Here is a 17473-nt window from a genome sequence, read left to right as displayed (position 1 = left end):
ATTTACATATAATGCAGTAATGAGGCACACATTAAAATAATTTTTTAAATTCCCATATTTACCACGAGACCAAAAATCCAGTTGTCCTTGGACCTAAACCTCTGAACATGGGGATATATGTGTTTAGACTGAAGCCCCAGGGTGTACAGAAAATCAAGAGACGGGCTTTTTTTTTTTTTTTTTTTTTTTTTTTTTCCCATATGGAGTCTCGCTCTGTCGCCCAGGCTGGAGTGCAGTGGCATGATTTCAGCTCACTGCAACCATCACCTCCCGGTTCAAGCGATCCTCATGCCATAGCCTCCTGAGTAGCTGGGAGGCTGAGCACCACCATTCTCAGCAAAATTTTGTATTTTTTGGTAGAGATTGTACCATGTTGCCCAGGCTGGTCTCAAACTCCTGACCTCAAGTGATCCACCCGCCTCAGCCTCCCAAAGTGCTGGGATTACAGGTGTGAGCCACCGCTCCCGGCTAAGGCTGGGCTTTCTGAGGTCACTACTACTTCTTGGCCCGAAGGCACCTGTAAATGAGGGGTAAGGTGACTTCAGGCCTCTGTCCCCCAAGCTCTGTGAAGCGACAGCAGCCCCAAACCTCCCCGCTCAGGGGATCCAGGTCCTGGGCTGCAGGCTGCTTCTGCTGCCCTGAGCAGCTAATCAGGCCATGTGCACATAAGCTAATTTGGGCTTCTTCCTTTTCTTTCAGCCCAGGATCCTGGGAGGGCACTTGCTAAAAAAAAAATCCCTCCCTGGGAGAAGGGGCAGGAAGGCCATTGCAAGCGATCTCAAGGCACGATGCTGAAAGACTTCCTTTTACACAAAAAAGCACCCCAGATGTGGAAGCCTTGAGAGCTTACTGCCCATATGCTAAATTCTGTTTTTGTGTTTTCTTAAGTCAGAGTCTCACTCTGTCTCCCAGGCTGGTGCGCAGTCATAGCTCACTGCAGCCTCCAACCCCTGGGCTCAAGTGATCCTCCTGCCTCAGCCTCCACAGTAGCTGGGGACTATGGGCACACTACCACCATGCTTGACCATTTTTCATTTTTGTAGAGATGGGATCTCACTATGTTGTCCAGGCTGGTCTCAAACTCCTGGCTGGAAGCAATGCTCCTGCCTCAGCCTCTCAAAATGCTGCAATTATAGGTGTGAGCGACTACACCCAGCCCTAAATTCTGGTTTAAATATACAGGTGGCCAGGTATAGTAGCCCCTCCCTGAAATTCCAGCACTTTGGGAGGCAAAGATTGGCAGATGGCTTGAGCCCAGGAGTTCGAGTACAGCCTGGGCAACATGGCAAAACTCCCTGCCTACAAAAACTATAAAAATTAGCCAGGGGTAGTAGGGCGCACCTGTGGTCCCAGTGACTTGGGAGGCTGACATGGGAGGATCGCTCAAGCCCACAAGGTTGAGGCTGCAGTGAGCCATGATCATGCCACTGCACTCCAGCCTGGGAGAGAGAGCAAGACCCTGTCTTTAAAAAAAAAATGGGCACTGGGCATGGTGGCTCATGCCTGTAATCCCAGGACTTTGGGAGGCCGAGGCGAGCGGATCACCTGAGATCAGGAGGTCGAGACCAGCCTGACCACGTGGTGAAGCCCCGCCTCCACTAAAAATTAGCTGGGCGTGGTGGCACATGCCTGGCATCGCAGCTACTGGGGAGGCTGGCACAGAAGAATCGCTTGAGCCTGGGAGGCGGAGGTTGCAGTGAGCCAAGATCGCACCGCGGCACTCCAGCCTGGGTGACAAGAGCAAAACTCCATCTCAAGAAAACCCAAAAAACAAACAAAAAAATGTACGTGGGGAACTGAAAACTCCAGAATCCCTGAGTGCAATCCGTATCCAGGCAAGAGTCCGTTTCTAGCCATCCCTCCTGTGAATTATCCCTATTGTCCTGGGTACCCTGTTAGCCCCACAGGCAAAGGGGTTGGACACGTCTGCCACTGAGAAGCTGGGGGCCTGGGAAAGTCTCGGCTTGCTCACCTGTGAAACGGAGCCAGTATCAACCTAAGGGTGTCAAGTGAAATGGAGCCACATGGGGCCTGGCATAAGACATGATGCCCAGAGCCACTCAGAAGGCCCGTCCTGGCCCTGGTGGAGCGGGCACAGCTCACCTGGGTGTGGACGTCCTCAGAGGGGCTGGGAGGCTGGACTCAGCTGAAGGAAGAAGGGGTAGATGCTCAAGGAATTTCTAGATTTGGAGCAAAACTGACACTGGTGACAGTGACCTCTTTAGGGCCACCGCCCTCTAGCCTTCCAGGCCCCACTCTGGGAACCCCCACATTCTGGGGAAGTACTTGCTGCACCACTGCTGAAGTTTCACTAGGACTGGCAGAAAGGGGGCCGCCCCTGGCTCCCCAGGAGGGCATCTGCGTGGGAGATGGAAGCCCCCAGGGGGAGAGGCAGAGATTGCTCTCAGGTCTGTGCCAGCCCGAGGCGCAGGGTCCGAGGTCCTGGGTCGCAGGAGCCTGTACCCTAAGACACGTGTGGGCAAAGGAAGGCTTAGGGACTGGGCACCGAGCTCCCATCTCTCCAGGTGTGCTCCGCGGGGGGATGCAGCTGGGTCGGCTCAGACCAGCTCGGGTTTTCCCTGCTCACTGGGGCTCGCTGCCCCTCTAAAAGAGGGCCAGGGAGCTCCTCTTCTGAGCCAGGTGCCCCCTTCGACTGCCCCAGGCATCCTCTCGGGGACAAGGAAAATGCTTCCCGCGCTGCTAAACAGAGACCGGCAAACGCCCTCGCCCTCGCCAGCCCGACCCTCCCGCCCCAGCAGGCGGGGCAGGCGCCTACGTGGGTGTGCTGGGAGGCGCACAGGGCCTCCACCGCCTGGAGTCTGTTCTCGGCCACCAGGAGCTTCTCCCGCAGCCTCTCGGCCTCCTGCTTGCTCTGGGCCTCCGCCCGCTGCAGCCGCTCGTAGTCCAGCATCTTCTTCTCGGCCAGCGCGATCTGCTCCTTGAGGAACTCGATGGCCTGCGCCTGGCCCCGGTACTCCGCGTCCAGCTTCTCCAGCTCGTGCACGCGCAGCTCGGCGTCCCGGCGCTGCTCCTGCGCCTCCTGCAGCTCCAGCCGGTGCCGGCCGGCTTGCACCTCCAGCTGCGCCCGCCAGTGCCGCTGCAGCCCGGCCAGCTCCTCCTGGGCCTCCTGCAGCTTCTCCCGCAGGGCCTCCTTCTCCTTCACGTGCACGGCGGTCTCCAGGTCATGCTTGGCCTGCAGGTTACCCAGCTCCAGCTGGTGCTCCATCTTGATGCCCTCCATCACCGCCTTCAGCTCGCCGATCTCCTTCTGCTGGGCGCCCGGGCCCGAGTTCAGGGTGGCCTTGAGGTCCTCCAGGGACTTCTGGTGGTCCGAGGCCAGCGAGTCCAGCTTGGATTTCCAGTTGTCCATGAGCCCCATGTTCTCGCTGGTGGCCTGCTGAACCTTGTCCTTCAGGCCCGCCACCTCCTGCGCGTACTTCTCGTTGGCCGCGCGGAGCTTGTCCACCTCCGCCTGGTAGGCCTTCAGGGCCTTCTCGTATTTATCCCGCAGCACCCCACTCTCCCTCTGGTGCTCCTTGCTGGCCGACAACAGCCGCTCCCGCAGCCGCAGGGTCTCGGCGGCGTCGGGGTGGTCCGGGGGCGGGGGTCCCGAGTGCAGCAGGCACTGCTGTAGCTCCTCAATCTCACCGCGCCGCAGGGTGAGCTCCTCCTCCAGCTGCAGCACCCGAGACTTCTCGGCCACTGTGGTCAGCTGCGGGGAGAGAGGGAGACAGGGGTCAGGGGGCTGGCTGGCGGCAGCCTGGAGGGTGAGGGGGGGCACAGTGGTGGTGGGCGGGGCATCCACTTGAGGGCACCAGCCCCAGCAGGTGGAGGTCATGGGAAGGGAAAGACGCCCACTCCCTCCTGAATGCCGGAGGACCCGCCCATCCCAGCATCCAGACAGACGGGTCCCCTAGCTGTACCCCAAAGATTCACAGAGCCAGCTGTCACCACTGCCTTACCCAGGTGGCTTGGACAAATTGGTAGTTAAAATAAACCACCGATTTGAGGTTACAGCTTTTTTTTTTTTTTCTGAGACAGAGTCACACTGGAGTGCAGTGGCCTGATCTTGGCTCACTGCAACCTCTGCCTCTCAGGTTCAAGTGATTCTCCTGCTTCAGCCCCCTCAGTAGCCGGGACTAGAGGCGTGCACCACCATGCACTCGGGGAATTTTCATATTTTTAGTAGAGACGGGGTTTCACCATGGTGGCCAGGTTGGTCTCAAACTTCTGGTCTCAAGTGATCCACCCACCTCGGCCTCCCAAAGTGTTGGGATTACAGGCGTGAGCCACCTTGACCAGACTTTTTTTTTTTTTTTTTTCAAGAGACAGGAGTCTTGCTATGTTGCCCAGGCTGGAGAGCAGTCGTGCAGTAACGGCTCCGTGCACCCTCAAATTCTTGGGCTCAAGCAATCCTCCTGCCTCAGCCTCAAGTGCAGCTGGGACTCTACAGGCATGAGACACCATGCCACCACACCCAACTGAGTTGAAGTTCTTTGTACTTTTATTAAGAAATTTTTTTTTTTTTTTTGTTAACGTTCTTTGTAAAGAGCAGAGGCCACAGTGAATTTTGCATTATCCTGCCCCAGGAAGGTCTCCAGCCAAGGGGCTGGCTGCAGGCAGTGGCCAAGAAAGGTCCAGTTTAATGCTTAAAGCGGAAGAGAGTGAGTGCTCTCAGATTCATCTTTCAACAAAAACTCTCAGCGGCTTCATTCTCCAGAAAACCACCCTGATCACCTTGATGGTCATCGATTTGGAAACAACATATTTTTCAAGCTTTATATCTATTACAAGCTTTAAACATTTTGTTTCTGAAGGTATCCTTTAGTTTGATAAACCTATTTTTGTTTTTTCCGAGATGGAGTCTTGCTCTGTCGCCCAGGCTGGGGTGCAGTGGCGTGATCTTGGCTCACTGCAACCTCCGCCTCCCCGGTTCAAATGATTCCCCTGTCTCAGCCTCCGGAGTAGCTGGGATTACAGGCTCCTTCCACCACGCCTGGCTGATTTTTATATCTTTAGTAGAGACGGGGTTTCACCACATTGGCCAGGCTGGTCTGGAACTACTGACCTCAGATAACCCCAGGTGATCCACCCGCCTTGGCCTCCCAAAGTACTGGGATTACAGGTGTGAGCCACCACGCCCAGGCCTGTTTTTGTGTCTCCATCAGGTTGAACCCTAGACCAGGATGCATTTGGAGGGCTCTAGCCCGTCCGCAGTGACTAGGTCAGTTTGTGCATTCAGTCTTCATGCACGTGAGTGTGTACAAGCACGTGGTCACTGGGCAATGGCCAGTGTGTGCAGATGGACCCTGTGTGTCTCCGGACACATGCACACAGCCACCTGTGCACTGAGGCCACCGTGCAGAAACTGACCACTGCTCCTTCCAACACCTACACGCTGTTTACTATGGGTGCTTTTCCCAGCAATCGCTTGCTGCCTGTCTAAGCTTCCTCCCAGGGGAACTGCTGGGGGGGCCAGCTGGCTGTTTGGATGTGAGTGCCTGCACAGAGTGCCAGACCCCGGCAAGCATGGTAAGCCTGGACGGGACTGCTGGGCCCAGAACAGGGACTCGGAACCATGTCCTGTACTCTGGAAGCCTCACCCACAGGCACAGCTGTTCCATGGCTCCGGGATCCATCACAGTCCCCTTTCCTGGGGACACCTTCACTCCCGAAAAAGCCCCACCACTTCCTCAGCCCCAGGGCCTTCAGGCCGGCCCCACCTGCCCCCACGTTTCAGGCTCCCTGGGCCAGAGAACCCGGGAAGGGATTTGCAGCTCTCGACCTCCTTCCTCTCCCCAGCCTCCTCAGCCGGGGAGACAGGAGGCATGGATCCGTAGTTTCTGGGTCAGCCTACAGGACAGGCATTAGGGGCAGTACATTCCCAAGGGCCCCAAAACCTTGTTGTGGCGATGCGTAGCGGGCGGTCTCACAGGACATTCTCAGCTACGGGGCCATGAGCTGGGGAGCCAAGTCCCCAAAAAACAGACCACCCCCGCCCCCAGCTCCACCCCAGTGAGCAACACTTAGCCAGGGAACAGAAGCACATTTCTTTTTCTTGGTTTGTTTTTGAGGCGGAGTCTTGCTCTGTCACCGAGGCAGACCGTGCGGTGTCAGGATCTCGGCTCACCGCAACCTCCACCCCCGGGTTCAAGCTATTCTCCTGCTTCAGCCTCCCAAGTAGCTGGAATCACAGGCATGAGCCACCACGCCCGGCTACATTTTATATTTTCAGTAGAGACAGGGTTTCACCATGTTGGCCAGGCTGGTCTCGAACTCCTGACTTCAAGTGATCCACCCACCTCAGCCTCCCAAAGTGCTGGGATTACAGGCGTGAGCGCCCAGCTGCATAAGCACATTTCTAAATCTTGACTTCCTTCCTTCAAGGGGGTACAAAAGAAAAAAAAAAAGATGACAGCAGCTAAAGAAAGTCAATAATGAAACAGAGAAGCCGGAGGGGGCATCAGAGGGCAAGGTGGCTGGCAGGCCAGGCGGGCGCGGTGGCGCGGTTACCCTGTTGTCCGCTAATTCTCGGAGCAGCCGCTCGGCCTGCGCCTTCTCCAGTAGCAGGCTCTGTTCCAGCTCCCCAATGCGCGCGTGCTCCAGCTGCGTCTGGGTCTGGTCCACCCAGGGTGGACACGGTGGGGTGGGGGCGGGGACGCAGGGAGGGAGGCACAGGGAAGAAGAAGCCGGAGAAAGAGAGAAGGAGAGAGAGAAAGAGAGGAGGCGTCATCTTCCGTGAACAAGGCGAGGAGAGCAGATTCAGGAGCCAGAATTGCTCAGGGAAAGAGAGGAAGTCTGGGGAGGTGGGGCCTGACCCCACCCCTCGCTGTGTCCCGCTTGGGTCTGTGTAGGGCAGGGGGGGAGGCTGCAGCCATCCTCCCTCGCTGGCACCTGCTTGGGACAGCAATGGCCACCTGGATTCTTTTCTGTTGCCCGCTCCACCCCCAACCAGCAGCCCTTGACCTGCTCCTGGGGAGGGGCCCATCCCGTTCCCGTTCCCGTTCCCCCGCAGGCTGTCACTGGTTATAGGCAAAGCATTCTGCGCATAGGAGACTCCCCCAGGATGAGAAATAAATAAAGGACCCCAGGATTCCCGATCCACTCTCCCCAGGCCCGTGCTAAAGGTGCAAGAACCCGTAACACAAAAGATGTTTCCAAAGTGTACCCGCCCCCTCCCGATTCGCTAGGCCCCAGCCTCCTCGAGGGAGGCTGGGCTGTGCCTCCCACTGCCGGGCCCCATCGGTGCCCACCCCCCAGACCCCACAGAGGATGCCTGGTCTCCAGAAATCACAAGGGCACTTTTGTCCCAGCCTGACAATATCCGCTTCATCTGCTGACAAAGGCCAGCATTCTCAGGGTGTCAAGGCTGGCATTTCCCAGAACAGATCTTGGAAGGGAAGCCGGGGAGGGGTGAGGACTTTCAGAGCCGGCTGAACACCCAAGTTCATCTTAGGGAGACGCGAGAGGGTGCTCGTTATTCTCCAGGAGAGAAGGGGTTAATCAGCGGGCCGGGCAGTTCCGAAGGAGCGGGGCTTAGCTAAGCAGCCTCTAGTGTGAAACCTGGAGTCAGAACCCGGACCTCTCCTGTTGGTGAAGGTGTGAACAGACACCACCTGATGAGAAATCCTCCTGCGATTCACTAAGAGACACTGAGATGATGACGTCCTTTGGCCTATTTTATTTCCTGAATTTTCCTTAAGGAACAACAACAACAAAGGGTCTCTCTCCCCTCCCCTTCCCACTCTCTTCTCTCCTGTCTCCCCATCCTTGTCTCTCTCCTTCCCTCTCTCTCCCTCCCCTTTCCCTCCCTCTTTCTCTCCTGCCTCTCTCCTCCTCCTCTCTTTTTCTCTCCCCTCCCTCTCTCCCCTGTCTCCCTCCCTCTCCCTCTCTCTCTCTCTCTCTCTCTCCCTCTCTCTCTCTCTCTCTCTCCCTCCCTCCCCCACTCTTCGCCTCCCTGGCAGCGAGCTCCAGTACCAACAAAAAGACAGCCTGTCTCTTCCAGAAAATCGAAAGCTCTGTCCCAGCCTAGCAGAGTCCCAGCCTCACCTCCCCACTAGTGGGCACAGCAGCTCTGCCTGGAACCCGCGTAGATGGTGCATGATGCCCGCGGACTGGTAATCCCCACAGGCAAGAAAACGCCCGCCCGCTTCCCAGTTTCAAGGGCAACTTCATTTGGTCCCACCCCGAAGGACTCCTTCCCTCACTGTCTTCCTTTTTTCTTTTGTTTTCTTTTTTTGAGATAAGAGTTTCCCTCTGTCACCCAGGCTGGAGCGCCGTGGCGCGATCTTGGCTCACTGCAGCCTGCACCTCCTCTCTAACCTCAGCCGCCCAAGTAGCTGGGACTATAGGTACCTACCCCCATGCCAGGCTAATTTTTGTATTTTTAGTAGAGACAGGGTTTCACCACATTGGCCAGGCAGGTCTCGAACCCCTGACCTCAGGTGATTCACCTGCCTTGGCTTCCCAAAATGCTGGGATTACAGGCTTGAGCCACTACACCCAGCCCCTCAAAGAGTTTATATTCTGGAGTGGGGAGGGGATGATGGAAACCATAAAAGAATAGTGAAGAGCATTCGAGATTGTGATCTGCACTGTGAACAGAGAGCACTGGGGACAGAGTAGCTGGACTGAAGGTGAAATAGAGGAAACATGTAATTCACACAAGCCCTGAAGGATAAGGGACTCCCCGTACCAGGTGGGGGCAACCAGCGTGTACAAAAGCTCAGAGGCAGGACACAGCTTGTGGTGTTCCAGAAACAGAGAAAAGCCTGGAGAATGGTAACTTAGGGGCAGGGGTGTGAGACAGGGCTGGGACCAGGAGGGTGGTTGGGCCCTGGGGTCTTCTCTGGCTCACTCTACAGAGCCTAGGTGATATCTAGTGTAGTGGTGCTAGATGTGTGAGCAGTTAACAGGCAGGATCTGGTTTCCATTTTAATTTTTTTTTTTTTTTTTTTTTTTTTTAGACAGAGTCTCGCTCTGTTGCCCCAGGCTGGAGTGCAGTGGTGCAAGCCTGACTCACAGCAACCTCCACCTCCTGGGTTCGAGAGAGTCTCAGCCTCCCAAGTAGCTGGGATTACAGGCAGGCGCCACCACACCTGGCTAATTTTTGTATTTTTGTATTTTCACCATGTTGGCCAGACTGCTTTGGAACTCCTGACCTCAAATGATCCACCTGCTTTGGCCTCCCAAAGTGCTGGGACTACAGGTGTGAGCCGCTGTGCCTAGCCATATTGTTTAAAATTTTATTTATAACCAGGCGCAGTGGCTCACATCTGTAATCCCAGCACTTTGGGAAGCCAAGATGGGCAGATCACCTGAGGTCAGGAGTTTGAAACCAGCCTGACCAACATGGAGAAACCCCATCTCTACTAAAAATACCAAATTAGCCAGGCATGATGGAGCATGCCTGTAATCCCGGCTACTTGGGAGGCTGAGGCAGGAGAATCACTTGAACCCGGGAGGTAGAAGTTGTGGTGAGTTGAGATCGCACCATTGCACTCCAGCCTGAGCAACAAGAGCAAAACTCCATCTCAAAAAAATATATATATATATTTATTTATTTTTAGAGATAGGGGCTTGCTCTGTCACCCAGGCTGGAGTGCAATGGTGCCCTCATAGCTCACTGTAGCCTCAACCTCCTGGGCTGAAAGGATCCTCCTACCTCAGCCTCCCAAGTAGCTACAACTACAAGCATGTGTTACCATGCCTCGTGAATTTTTTTATTTTATTTATTTTGTTTCTTTGTTTCTTCTTCTTTTTTTTTTTTTTTGAGACAGAATCTCACTCTGCTGCCCAGGCTGGAGTGCAGTGGTGCGATCTTGGTTCACTGCAACCTCCATCTTCCAGGTTCAAGCGATTCTCCTGCCTCAGCCTACTGAGTAGCTGGTAGGAGTGCCTGCCACCACTCCTGGCTAATTTTTTGTATTTTTAGTAGAGATGGGGTTTGACCATGTTGGCCAGGCTGGTCTGAATCTCCTGACCTCAAGTGATCCACCCGCCTTGGCCTCCCAAAATGCTGGGATTACAGGTGTGAGCCACTGCGTCCAGCCAGAATAATTTTTGTAGAAATGGGGTCTCACTTTGCTGCCCAGTCTGGTCTCTAACTCCTGGCCTCGAGTGACCCTCCTACCTCTACCTCCCAAGTGCTGGGATTGCAGGCATGAGCCACCGCACCTGGCCTGACTTACATTTTTAAAAGATTGGGCCATTTGACGTCTGGGTGGGAGGAGGTCCTGGGTCAGGGCATGGCTGAAATAGGACTAGCAGTGTACTGACTGTTGAAGCTGAGTGATGGATAAATGGAAGTTCATTATACTGTCTTCTCTATTTTTGTATAGGCTTAAAAATTTCCAACATTAAAAATGAAAAAGATATTTTTAAAAAGACTAGATTCAGTGTGGAGAATGGGCTTTGGAGGAACAGAAGATGCAACAGAGCTGTCCACGGCTGTGGGGATGTGTGTTATTTTGAAGGCAAGGTCAAGAGGATTTTTTTTTGAGACGGAGTCTCGCCCTGTCACCCAGGCTGGAGTATACTGGCGTCATCTCAGCTCACTGCAACCTCCGCCTCCCAGGCTCAAGCGATTCTCCTGCCTCAGCCTCCCAAGTAGCTGGGATTATAGGCGCCTGCCACCACGTCCAGCTACATTTTTGTATCTTTAGTAGAGACAGGGTTTCACCACGTTGGCCAGGCTGGTCTCAAACTCCCGACCTCAGGTGATCCACCCACCTCAGCCTCCCAAAGTACTGGGATGACAGGCGTGAGCCACTGCATCTGGCTTTTTCTTTGAGACAAGGTCTTGCTCTTGTTCTGTTGCCCAGGCTGGAGTGCAGTAGCGTATTCATAGCTCACTTCAGCCTCAACTGCCCAGCCTCAAGCAATCCTCCCATCTCAGCCTCCCACGTAGCTGGCACCATAGGCATGCATTGCTATACATGGGTAACTTTTCCATTTTGGGTAGAGACAAGGTCTCCCTATATTGCCCAGGCTAGTCTTGAACTCCTGAGCTCAAGCCATCCTCCCGCCTTAGCCTCCCAAAGTGCTTGGGTTATAAGCGTGTGCCACCACCAATGCCTTATTTTTTTTTTTCGGAATGCCTTATTTTTTAATATTTTTGTAGACACAGGGTCTTGCTCCGTTGCCAGGCTGATTCTCAAATTCCTGGGCTCAAGCAATCCTCCTGTCTCAGGCTCCCAAAGCACTGGGATTACAGGCATGAGCCACCATCCCCTGAAAGCTTGTGGATTTGGGGACCAATTCCTGAGACAGGAACTGTAAGGTGGGTGGTGATAGGGAAGGCATGGATAGAGGACATGGAACCGAGAGACGTGGTTGGGACACATTCCATCTGGGATGGGGTCCCGGGTTGAATAGTGTCCTCTTAAATTTCATGCCCACTCAGAACCTCAGAATTTGACCTTAGCCAGGCATGGTGGCTGACACCTATAATCCCAGAACTTTGGGAGGCCGAGGCGGGAGATCACTTGAGCTTAGAAGTTTGAGACCAGCCTGGGCAATATAGTGAGACCCCATCTCTATAAAAATTAAACAAAATAAAGAACAAATGTGACATTTGAAATAGGGTCTGGACATGTAATTAGTCACAATGAGGTCTACTGGATTAGGATTGGATTAGAGTGGGCCCTAAATTCAGTGACTGGCGCCTGCATAAGATGGTGAAATGCCACACGGGGGAAGGTGGCAAAGGGACGCAGGCAGAGACTGGCCTGATGCAGTTATACAGGCCAGGAAGCACCAAGAACTGCAGGCAATCCTACTGGAGGCTGGGCCAGAGGCTGGAACAGATCCTCCAACTCCTGGATTTCAGACTTCTTTTTTTTTTTTTTTTTTTGAAATGGAGTCTCACTCTGCCACCCAGGCTGGAGCGCAGTGGCACGATCTCGGCTCACTGCAACCTCCACCTCCTGAGGAAGTGATTCTCCTGCCTCAGCCTCCAGAGTAGCTGGGATTACAGGCACCTGTCACCATGCCTAGCTAATTTTGTATTTTTGGTAGAGATGGGGTTTCGCCATGTTGGCCGGGCTGGTCTCAAACTCCTGACCCCAAGTGATCCGCCCGCCTCTGCCTCCCAAAATGCAGGGATTACAGGTGCGAGCCACCGCGCCTGGCCTTGACTTTAGACTCCTGGCCTCCAGAACTGCAAGGGCCTATGTCTGTGTTGTTTTAAGCCACAAATTTCTGACCGTGAGTTACTGCAGCCCCAGGAAATTGATGCAGATGCTTACTTCTTCCTCAATTGGTTGGAGATGTCAAGTGGGCATGGCAGAGGGAGCCTGGGGAGGACTGTGGAACTCAGGGGAGCTTATCCAAGGCATGGAGGCCACAGACTGGAAGCTCTCAGGGTGAACAGTCTGGGAATGAGCCCTTGGATGGGCCAACGTTCAGAGATCAGGAAGGAGGAGATGCCAGCAGAAGAGGCTGGGGAGTTGGAATGGGGCATCTCGTTGTGTAGCTAGAAGAGTGTGGACAGGAGGGAAGATCATGAGCCTGAGAAACTCCCGAGGAGTTCTGCAATGAAGACAGGCAGAGAGGTGGGGTGATAAACCTGGAGGGGACCAGGAGGTCAAGGAGGGGCTCTAGTTTTTCTTTTTGACTTTTAAGATGGAGGGGAGCAGTTGTGATGGCTCATGTATGTAATTCCAGCCTTTGGGAGGCCGAGGATTGCTTGAATCAAGAGTTTCAGTGAGTTTCACACCCACCTAGGCAATATAGCAAGACCCCGCCTCCCCCCACCCAAAAGAAATTAGCTGTATATAGTGGCACACACCTGCAGTCCCAGCTACTTGGGAGGCTGAGGCAAGAACATCACTTGAGCCCAGGACGTAGAACCCAGATCATGCCACTGTACTCCAGTCTGGGCAACAGAGTGAGATTCTGTCTCCAAAAAAAAAAAAGGGTGGTGATAAAGGGATGAGTGGGACTTTGGTCACTTTGCCTTCCGGTTGCCATAAGTATGATCACAATTCAGTTTGTTACAATAAAACGTCGTGTGGGGATTTTGCAGCCCTTTGGACTGACTTAGCTGTCTGTCAATGTCTGTCCCACCCCCTGCCTCTCTCAGCCAGGGCCGATTGGATCCCGGGTGGACGCCTACTCAGAGCCAGCCGGCCCATTGGCTACCCCTGGGACCAATCAGAGCCTCCCTTTATGACAGCTGGTAGGTAGTGGGCGGGGCTGGGAGAAGCAGTGAGCCTGGGAGACACCGTGGGAAACATCGTGTGACCCCCGGCACACATGGCACACATCGGAGGGGGGCCCTGAGCAAAGGGGATATGGATGCGCTTAGCTCCTGATGCTGTTTCTGGCTCCAGTCCTCTGAACTGCCTGCCCTCGGGGGCTGTGAACTTTCCTACAGCCCTTCAGGAAGCCCCCTTGGTGACTGGAGCTGGCACAGGGGGGTCTCTGTTCCTGTCAACCACAGGTGCTTTTCCCATAAGCACCCAACCCTGCAGGAGGGCAGCTGCCAATGGAAAAGTCAGCCAGGAGCAACCACGTGGCCTTCCCCTTGGCTAAGAGGGAAACTTAATCAGAACTTGCTGAGCTGGGCTGAGGCTCTGGCACCAGGTTGTGCCTCAACATTCTTTTTTTTTTTTTTTTTTGAGACGGTCTCAAAACAAAACAAAACAAAAACAGACACAATCGTAGCTCACTGTGGCCTCCATCTCCCAGACTCAAGCAATCCTCCAGCCTCAGCCTCCTGGGGTAGCTGGGACCACAGGTGCACACGACCACGCTCGGCTAACTTTAAAACTTTTTGTAGAGGCAGGGTCTTGCTATATTGCCCAGGCTGGTCTTGAACTCCTGGACTCAAGTGATCCTCCTGCCTTGACCTCCTGAAGTGCTGGGATTACAGGCGTGAGCCATCACACCTGGCTCCCCCGGTCTCTGAGCCTGTTTTCCTACCTGTAAATTCTGTGACTCAGCAAGCTACTTTCAGCCAAAATTTTACCTGGAACCCAAGATGAACGAAGACGCACCTTTAGGGTTACTGCCCAAGAAGGGACAGGGGACCTCAGTCACTACATCCTGGGGCCCAGCCTCCCATGGGCCCTGCCCTGGGTTCATCCTGCCAACCCCACACAGCCCCCCTGGAGGCTCCTGGGGCTGAGCCACTCACACCTCTGCCACTCCACCTTTGATCTTTCCCTATTCTTCCCCCCAGTCCCTTCCCCAGGGGGATCAGAGTTGCTGCTAGACCTCACGACCATCTGCACTAGCAAGGGCCGGCCCCGGGGCTTGAGCGCGCCCAGGGGAGGGGCCTCTGACTGTTACCTCCAGGTCTCCCTTGGTGATGGACTCCTCCTCCACGCGAAACTGCAGATCCTCCACCTTCCTGCAGGAGAGGGAAAGAGCCGGCTGACCTGGCTTTGCCCAGAGCGATGGGCTTCTCCAAGTGAGCAACAGCAGAGGGGCGAGGCCAACAGAATGGCCCAGAGTCCACCGTCAAATGATGCAGAGGGAACCGTCCCAGCAGGACAGGGACCTGCCCAGAGTCCTATGGCTGAGCCAGGCACAGCGTCCTGGAAAGCTCTAGACCTCCCAACCTGCTGACCTGCACTCAAGGAAGAACCACCAATAACTCTTCCTCCCCAGGGTGGTGGGAAATAAAATAAAGGACAGGGTGGCCTAGGGATGTGAGTGACAATACTGTTTCCTTCCCCCCGTCCCTGCCTCCCTCCCTCCCTCCCTCCCTCCTTCCTTCCTTCTCTCTCTGTTTCTTTCTTTTTTCTCTTCTTTTCTTTCTTTTGAGACAGAGTCTGGCTCTGTTGCCCAGGCTGGAGTGAAGTAGCATGATCTTAGCTCACTGCAGCCTCCGCCTCCACCTCCCGGGTTCAAGCGATCCTCCTGCCTCAGCCTCTGGAGTAGCTGGGGTTACAGGCATACACCACCATGTCCAGCTAATTTTTTTTTTTTTTTTTTAATAGAGTCTCGCTCTGTCACCCAGGCTGGAATGCAATGGCATGGTCTTGGCTCACTGCAACCCCCACCTCCCAGGTTCAAGCAAGTCTCCCGCCTCAGCATCCAGAGTAGCTGGGATTACAGGTGCCCACCACCATGCCTGGCTAATTTTTGTATTTTTAGCAGAGACGGGTTTCACTATATTGGCCAGGATGGTCTCAAACTGCTGACCTCATGATCCACCCGCCTCGGCCTCCCAAAGTGCTGGGATTACCGGTGTGAGCCACTGCACCTGGCCCTAATTTTTGTATTTTTAGTAGAGACGGGGTTTCACCATGTTGGCCAGGCTGGTCTTGAACTCCTGGCCTCAAGTGATCCACCCACCTTGGCCTCCCAAAGTGCTGGGATTACAGGCGGGAGCCTCTGTGCCCAGCCGACTGTGCTGTTTTCATCACGGAAAGGAACAGACAATGCCACAAGGACTAAGCCCTGGGGAGGAAGGAAGGGAGGGGAGGAAGGTGGGCTTCCTTCACTGTCGACCCTGTTCTCATCACGGGCCTCAAAACTGGGGGTCAGGGTCCCAATTCCCACTCCCAGGGCTGCCTCTGGATGTGGAAGGTCCAGGCCTTCAGGGCTGGCCTCAGGGAGACACACTCAGCCACACACCTGTCAGGAGGGCACGGGGGAGATGCCCAGGCCCACCCCTCTGTATGGGCACACATAAGCTCTCAAAGCTGCTCTCCCTGAGTCCTCCCAACAGCTCTCAGCCTAGCAATGAGGAATGAGGCCCAGAGAGGGCAAGTGACCTGCCCAAGGCCACACAGCAAGCACAGGGCAAGGCAGAGACTTGCACCTGAGCCCCTTCTGATCACAGCTCCACAATGCCTTCAAGATCCGCGTTTGTGGCTGAGCACAGTGTCTCATGCCTGTAATCCCAGCACTTTAGGAGGCTGAGGCGGGCAGATCACTTGAGTCCAGGAGATAGGCAACCTGAGCAACATGGCGCAACCCCGTCTCTACTAAAAATATAAAAATTGGCAGGGCATGGTGGCGAGAGCCTGTAATCCCAGCTACTCGGGAGGCTGAGGCGGAAGAATTGCTTGAACCCAGGAGGCAGAGTTGCAGTGAGCCAAGATCGTGCCACTGCACTCCAGCCTGGGTGACAGAGTGAGACTCTGTCTTAAAAAAAAAAAGAGGGGCCGGGCACAGTGGCTCAAGCCTGTAATCCCAGCACTTTGGGAGGCCGAGGTGGGTGGATCACGAGGTCAAGAGATCGAGACCATCCTGGTCAACATGGTGAAACCCCGTCTCTACTAAAAATACAAAAAACTAGCTGGGCATGGTGGCGCGTGCCTGTCATCCCAGCTACTCAGGAGGCTGAGGCAGGAGAATTGCCTGAACCCAGGAGGCGGAGGTTGCGGTGAGCCGAGATCGCGCCATTGCACTCCAGCCTGGGTAACAAGAGTGAAACTCCGTCTCAAGAAAAAAAAAAAGAAAAAGAAAAAGATCTGTGTTTGTTTGTTGGCATCAGGCACGTTGCCATGGGAACCAGATGTGTGGGCCCCTACGGCTGTCTCAGGCAGATATAAATACACCCTCATCTCCCTGAATCCGACCAGAACGACGGCTTATGGAACACAGGTGCCAGCTGAAAGCCCACAGAACAGACCCAATTGGGGGTGCTGGGGATGGGGGCTGGCTGCTGCCTGCAGACTCGGGAGGAAGATGTAGGCATCTGGGCATCGTCTAGGAGGTAAAGAGGATCCCAGGCCAAAGCAAACTCTGTCCGCTGTCAGCTTCGTGTCCTGCCAGGTGGCCCAGGGCTGAGCTGGCCCGAGTCCCCGCCTGGCATCTTTGGTTGGAAGACTGCCAGGGAGATGGGTCCTGCTTGTGTCTTTTCTTTTGAGGTGGAGCCTCACTCTGTCACCCAGGTTGGAGGGCAATGGCACAATCTTGGTTCACTGCAACCTTCGCCTCCCGGGTTCAAGTGATTCTCCTGCCTTAGCCCCCAGAGCTGCTGGGATTAGAAGTACCCACCACCAGGCCCAGCTAATTTTTGTATTTTTGATAAGAGACCAACGGGTTTCACTATACTGGCCAGGCCCGTCTCAAACTCCTCATCTCAGGTGATCCACCTGCCTTTTTGGTTTTTGAGACAGTCTCACTCTGTTACCCAGGCTGGAGTGCAATGGTGTGGTCTCGGCTCAATGCAACCTCCACCTCCCAGGTTCAAGCAATTCTCCCACTTCAGCCTCCCAAGTAGCTGGGATTGTAGGTGTGAGCCACCATGCCTGGCCAAGTTTTGTATTTTCAGTAGAGACGGAGTTTTTCCATGTTGGCCAGGCCGGTCTCAAACTCCTAACCTCAGGTGATCCACCTGCCTCGGCCTCCCAAAGTGCTGGGATGACAGGCGTGAGCCACCGCGCCGGGCCAGCTGTGACACTGAAAATGATGACGCCAGCAAGCACGCGGCACAGGGCTGACACCTGGACACAGGGCATTTCAGGAGCTCCTTGGCTGCTATTTCTCTTAGCCTCAGTTTCCTGGTATG

The 17473-nt window shown here is 54.7% G+C and overlaps 1 protein-coding gene across 3 annotated transcripts in view; it reads right to left on the bottom strand.

Moving 5' to 3' along the window:
* Positions 1-17473, bottom strand: part of CLIP2 (CAP-Gly domain containing linker protein 2) — an 89444-nt gene that overhangs the window by 15312 nt on the left and 56659 nt on the right. For 2 of the 3 annotated variants that reach the window (XM_074390501.1, XM_039460640.2), the window contains 3 exons: positions 14296-14356; positions 6514-6618; positions 2777-3712 (listed from right to left, as the gene is read on the bottom strand). In XM_074390501.1, coding sequence (XP_074246602.1) covers positions 2777-3712; positions 6514-6618; positions 14296-14356 — 1102 coding nt within the window. The remainder of the gene's footprint in view (positions 1-2776; positions 3713-6513; positions 6619-14295; positions 14357-17473) is intronic. The other variant, XM_039460641.2, reaches the window with a different exon arrangement.

This window comes from Saimiri boliviensis, chromosome 20 (assembly GCF_048565385.1).
Source record: "Saimiri boliviensis isolate mSaiBol1 chromosome 20, mSaiBol1.pri, whole genome shotgun sequence".
In the NCBI taxonomy this organism is placed as follows: Eukaryota; Metazoa; Chordata; class Mammalia; order Primates; family Cebidae; genus Saimiri; species Saimiri boliviensis.
Note: the sequence above shows the minus strand (reverse complement) of the source record. Positions and strands in the feature narration are given on the sequence as shown.